The sequence below is a fragment of the Otolemur garnettii genome, unplaced genomic scaffold (assembly GCF_000181295.1).
Source record: "Otolemur garnettii isolate 467f Iridium unplaced genomic scaffold, OtoGar3 scaffold00059, whole genome shotgun sequence".
NCBI classification, from domain to species: domain Eukaryota; kingdom Metazoa; phylum Chordata; class Mammalia; order Primates; family Galagidae; genus Otolemur; species Otolemur garnettii.
This window is the reverse complement of record NW_003852454.1, coordinates 1,342,433-1,349,046: the sequence shown is the minus strand read 5'-3', so window position 1 is coordinate 1,349,046 and position 6,614 is coordinate 1,342,433. Positions and strand designations below refer to the sequence as shown.

The following is a 6,614-nucleotide window of genomic DNA, read 5'->3' as shown; positions in this document are numbered from 1 at the left end:
AAACTGCAAAAAAAAAAAAAAAAAAAGAAAAGAAAAGAAAAGAAAAGAGTATCTTTCCTACATAAATTGTTTTGTACTTTAGCTTTTTTTTTTTTTTTCCTGCAGTTTTTGGCCGGGGCTGGGTTTGAACCCGCCACCTCTGGCATATGGGGCCGGCGTCCTCCTCCTGTTTTGTACTTTTGCCAGAAAAGCTATTAAGCATATTTGTGGGGCTCTATTTCTGAGTTTTCTGCTTTCTTTCATTGACTTATGTGTCTATCCCACTATAATTCTAGTCTTATTGTATGTACTGAAATCTAATTTTTTAAAAGTTTATGATAAGTCTAATATAACAGTCATTTCATGCTTTAATTATTCAGGTAAGTAATGTTAAGTTAAAAGCTTTGTAGGATATTGTAACACTTTTGTTTGTAAAAATTAAGTATTTTTCTTAATATAACATAATCTTTACAAAATATCAATAAATAAAGGTAAGATAGAGCAAAAGTTAAGGAAAAAGGCCAAAATAAATAAGAAATGATGCCTTTGATTATAATCTCCCTTTCTCTTTCAGTATAGGTCAATTATTCTAAGTTAAAAAATAAACTCCTCTAAAACATATAGCACATGTATATTTCAAAACACTAAAACAATCAAACAGCAGGTCATTTGAACTGTGAAATTCCATGTGCTCAAAGGCTTTCAAAGCATTATATGAGGCTTCCTGCCTTAAGTCCATAAATTTTTATTGCCCTTCTTAAAGCTCATAAACTTCCTTGAATGATTTCTAATCATTTATTCTTTGCAGATACTAATCTGCTGAATTGCCTTTCCAACATTTACTTTGCTTTTTAACTGTGTGAATTATATTTAAGTACAAAATACTCAACAACCATACATATTGCTCTAATTGTGCTTTGGAGCTAACATGGAATAATGAATCATTAATTGCAATTAGAATATTTCATCCCTTCTGAATTAACTTCTTGCTTTACCCACTTATAGCATTTTCTACAGCAAAGCTTACATCCAAATACAAAGAGTCCATTGACCACCCTCCAAATCATCATCTTTCCTCAGTATACATTGGAGCTCTGGGAACAGCCAGTAGAAAAGTCCTTACTCTGTACACGCATGAAACAGTCAAGTAGACTACCTGAAAATTTCAGAAAACTTTATTTGTTGGGTTTGCTAAACTCTGTTGCATTCCCTTCTGAAAACAGATAGACTTAGATCAGCACAGACACCTGACAAATTATCCCTGTTTTCTACTAGCCAGTATGAAAGAAAGGACGTGATCTCCAAACCTCTCCTGTGCAAAGCAGTCTTCAGTGTTCCCTGCAATTACTAGACATGTCAGATTATCCCGAGGCGTGCATAGCTAAGAAAGGTTATGAATTGTCATCTCAAAGCATCACAAAGAGAAGTTTTCTCAAAGATTACTCCTTTACCTGTTTCACATCATATGCCAGAAGGACATATTTTAAATCCGGTGAAACTGAATGTCTTGATGCTTTGAAGGTTACCTAGGGGGAAAAAAAAAGAGTTATCTTAAAGTTTAATAGGAGAAATTAACATGAATTTGGATATATAAATATCAGAAAGGATCTCAATTCTCATCATAGCAATGTGAAATGAAATGGTTTCTTCACTCTCATTGGTGTTAATAAAATACCATAAGATTCACAGAAGAAATGGGAAGAATTTTATTTTTTTATAGAAAAAAAAATCTGCAGACAGGGGAGGCGCAGCCTTCAGTGCCAGAGAAAGCGCGCTTTCCACAGAATAAAATCAGGGCTGGCATAAGGAGGGAAATTCTGTATACTGAGTCTCAATCATGTCCATTGATGCAAATGAAAGACTCAAACGTGTCCTGTTCTGATTAGGTAAATTAATCAAGTCCTGATTGGTGGTTTCCAATCCCCACACCAGAATTTTCTGTCAGGTATTTTCTTCAAAGTGCTGATGCAAATGGTTGGGAAGGAGGTTCTGGCTCAGTTTATCTTAGCCCTGATAACAGGATGAGTTTTGCTTGATTGTAGCAAGGAAGGTCCAGTAATACTTTTATATTCTTCTGAAAACAGAGTTACTTGATTGTGCCTCACCCAACTGTGACTGCCTGGTTCTTTTTTAACTTTGAGCAGCTCGATTACCCTTGGGGAGTCCATTCTCTCTGTCAGCCAAGTATATACTTTTAACATTTTATATGCATCTGCATATGTCTGCATATTTGTATGGTTATTCCATGAATATAAAACTTAGAAAGGTCACATTAGACATGTTAATGTATTTTTCTATGTTATCCCTTAAGGAGCATGTTAATATTTTTATTATTAGGAAAAAAAAGATCAAAAGATCATTGACATTTATAAGTAATCAAAATGCTTTTATAGTGGCATGTGTGGTATGAATCAAAATGAAATACTGACACCATTATGATTATCTGTTTCTGCATTTCTACTGGTTGAATATTTATATTTAAAGCAAACACATTTAAGACTTAGTATTAGTAAAAGAAACTCCCAGGTGAAACAGATTAAAACACAAATACGTAACTTATTGTTAAATTTGATGTCAAACAACCACAACTGCATTATACCTGAGTTTGAACCTATAATCTAACAATTGAACAGACTTGGTGACAGGAGGGATTTAAATTATGTGACAAAAGAGAAATAGAGTGAGGGTGAGGAAAGTAATTTTATTTGAAGTAGATGTATAGGGCGGCACCTGTGGCTCAAGGAGTAGGGTGCCAGCCCCATATACCAGAGGTGGCAGGTTGAAACCTGGCCCCAGCCAAAAACTGCAACAACAACTAAAAACTCCAGGTGAAATAGATATATATTTCTAATTCATGTCTAAAGAGAGAGCAAACAAACTGAGTTGATACATCAAAAACTTCCAAAATATATTTTAAAAATCCATAATAAATTCCATCTGAATTTTAAGCAAAGGAGCTAGTTTTCATAGTATTTGCATATAAATATATACATAAATAATTTTGTGTTCCTTATATGAGGGTAGTTTCCATAAGACTTCCTTTTATGAAGAACAGAACAAGGTAAACTGGGTGGCTCAGTGAGTTAGGGCGCTGGACCCCTATATCAAGGGTGATGCGTTCAAACCCTGCCCTGGCCAAACTGCAACAAAAAAATAGCTGGGCATTGTGGTGGGTGCCTGTAGTCCCAGCTACTTGCGAGGCTGAGTCAAGAGAATCGGCTATGAGCAGTGTGACACCACAGCACTCTACTGAGGATGACAAAGTAAGACTCTGTCTCTAAAAAAAAATAAATAAATAAAAATAAGTTGGTTATTTTTTTAAAACATAAGAACCCCCAAAACACAATTAATAGGATGAAAAACTTGAACTAATCAATCTTTGGAAATGTGGGAGGATTAATAAAAAGTATAATTAGTGTCTGAGCCTATTCCCTGGCACAGAGGTAGATACAGGAACTCCTAACATTTCCTGAGAAATAGAAATGTCTTTTCTTATCCATAGCAAACTCCTTTCAATCATACCTGACTTTATGCTAAGGAGACAAGAGAGGATTCATTGCAAGGGTGGGTCCTTTATAGCTTCAGAGTGAGGCTAGTCACCAGATCACATCAACCAAGGGATTGCAGGGTTAGACTTTCAGTCCTTCCCCAAGACTTAGTGAGGAAGAAGAGCTGGAGACTGGAGTCAGTCCTGTAGCCAGTGATTTAATAAATTATGCCTAAGTAATGAGACCCTAATTTTAAAAAATATGCTGAGTGTTGGGTGTGGAGAACAAATTCCAGGCATTCTTTATAAAATAATAATTGTGAAGGAAAGTGTAATCACTGCAAATCCTCATTATGCTTAACTTTGCACTTAGTTGCTTACTCTGTGAATGGATTGAAACAAAGTAGTAAAGGTGCCCTGAATAGGATGGAAAACATATAACACAGACATCTCAAGATGTGCAAAGGGAAGGAGATACCCAAGGAAGCCGCAGAAGTTGCTGGCCTGTCACGAGCTGGGCATGTGAACTGCAACAAGGTGGAGTTGCATTCACAGTAAGAAAGAGGGGTGGGTGTGAGCAGCAACAGTTGCAACCTATGCACAACAAATTAATCACTTAGGCAAAAATGGCTAAGGTAGAGACCAGTCAGACCAATAAACGGCAGGTGTCAAAGCGGAGTTTCCCATATTAGATATGTCAGTACAGAAAAATGGACACTTCTGTACTTCCTGCAGGTAGTGCTACACAGTGTAATATTTATTGCAATTTTCCTTGTAATCTTTTTTCTTCTTTGTTCTGGCTTTCAATAAATATCCTTTGGAACTTGGAGTCCTCCCCCCATCACCCTGCTCTGACAGTGTCTGGCCCTCCAGGATCCCTGGGTTGTATGGTTGTATTATACCAAGAACCAGGAGGCTCTGCCTTGCCTCAGTTGGGGAGCATGGTCATGTATGTAGAAGGTGAAGTACCCCAACTCCAAAACAATCCGAGGCTCCTGTGCTCTCGACACCCTTTGTGGACATCACCCTGGGTACCCCATTCTTTTGTATCGTTCACAGTAAACTAGTACTCCTAAGTAGAGTTCCTCTGGAGCTTGGTTAGTTATTCTAAAGAATTGTTAACAGAGGGCGTAGCCTGAGAAAAGGTAAAAATGTTTTCTGTGTCTTTAAAACAACCTCACCCAATTTGAAAACTAAAACCTGCACTCCTGCCTCAGGCCAGTGGCCAGGAGGAACAGGTGAGTGGCCTTTGTTCTTTGTACCACGGGAGATGACTCAACAGATTTGTTGGGCTGAAGTCAAGTACCATCTACTGGGGTTAAACAGCACCCTGAGTGTGAAAGTGAGTGTGAAAACACTCACTTTAAAAATTCCCTATTTCTGCTTCTGATTAGGAAATTGATACTTTAAAACAGGAGTCTACCATTTCCTCATTTGCCATCAAATTACTAAGCTCACCTTTCCTTTTCCTCAAACACTTGTTCTCATTCTTCTGCTGGGGCTTCAGGGACAGGTGCTGAGCTTTTAGTAACAGAACTATCTAACCTGAAGAGGGTAATGGGAACAGTCACATTTGTGGGCAAGTTGGACAGAATGCCAGTGTCCTCGGGACTTGCAGCTGGTATTTAAAATAAAGTCAGTCTCGGGGAATTAAGCTTTTTAATCTGTGGTGTCTACACTAATTCCTGGTAGTTAGTGTCAAAATTAAGAGATTTAGTCCTAACTCCATAGAGTTAGTGTCAAAACTTAATTGAATAGTGGGGCATCCTACTGGCTTCAGAAAATTATTGTTAGAACGTATCCAAAAATGGAGTGGTCAGAAAGGTGGACCATCTAATGGCAATGCTAAGATTTAGGGGGTTTGCCTAGACAGACCCATCTTATACAATCCTAATATAAGATATTCTAGAAAAAGATAAGAGTATTTATGACAAGAATTCATCTAAAAAAATTGGTTTTCATTTTTTAAAGGCTCCATATCAATAATAATTGAATAACAACAAAGATAACAACCGTGACATTAGCAGCTACTATTGATTAGTCATTATCATCTGATCCACAGGTTGCTAATAACTTTGCAGTTATCAGGTGTCCTCCAGTCCTCAGAGCAATAATGTGAGCTAAGTATCCTCATTCTCACTCGCTCTCTCTCTTCCTCGCCCCCCCCTCTCATAATGCATTGTATGTTGAAAGTTGATTGAAATTTCAATCAAATCCAGAGGATTTCAGATGACATTGAAAACACAAGGTCATCTTGCTCCATATTACAGTGTCAAGAAGTGTATTGTTCTTAAACAAATGGTTAAAGGAACAATATCAGATTCTATTGATACTGGACAAGTGGCACTCCAGCCACCTCAGCCCAGCGGGGCTGGAGGACCTGCTGCCTCCATCTTGGTGGTGTTGGTGACAACCAGCAGAGGATACAGCAAGCTGGAGCATAGGCAAGAGGGAGGAGTTTCCCTCCCCCAACAGAGGCTCCAGTGGCCAAAGGAACTGAACACAAGCGGGGGAAGACACTGGCACGGGGACTTCTGGTGATTCCTCCAGTGCATCCCTGATTGGTCCATTTTCAAAACCTACTCATGATTAGTCTGTTTTCAATACCCAAAAGCTCATTGGACAACTACCCCTATAGAAGTCAGAGACCCTGAGCACAGACCTTGGCAGATCTCAGGAGAAAGAGCAGAAGAGCAATGAGGTTTGGCTCTGTAACACTTGTATCCTGTTGCCCCTTTGTAAGAGCTGTAAACACTTGCAAAGAGGTTAGCCCCTTTGTAAGAGCTGTAACACTCAGATTATAAAACCTATCTTACTGCTAATCCTACTCTACAAGGAGGTTTGGCTTGTTGTAATAGCTGTAACACTTATACCTGTTGAATAAAACCTATCCTGTGGTCTGTCGCTTCATTCTTCGAACTGCCGAGACCAGGAGCCTGGAAATTCAGTATCAAGAATCTGGTATCTTATTGTTATTTAAAAATTGGTGCAATACTCAGTATGATGAGATCTCAATTATCAATATCTATGCACCCAACCAGAATGCACCTCAGTTTATAAAAGAGACTCTAACTGGCATCAGCAACTTGATCTCTCCCAGCTCCATCATAGTGGGAGATTTCAACACTCCTTTGGCAGTGTTGGACAG

General features: G+C 38.3%; 1 protein-coding gene across 7 annotated transcripts in view; it reads right to left on the bottom strand.

Annotated features, from left to right (window-relative positions):
* The window catches only part of DPP10 (dipeptidyl peptidase like 10), a 1,381,219-nt gene that overhangs the window by 319,805 nt on the left and 1,054,800 nt on the right, over nucleotides 1-6,614 (bottom strand). For all 7 annotated transcript variants that reach the window (XM_003792626.2, XM_023514792.1, XM_023514795.1 and 4 more), the window contains one exon: nucleotides 1,431-1,505. In XM_003792626.2, coding sequence (XP_003792674.1) covers nucleotides 1,431-1,505 — 75 coding nt within the window. The remainder of the gene's footprint in view (nucleotides 1-1,430; nucleotides 1,506-6,614) is intronic.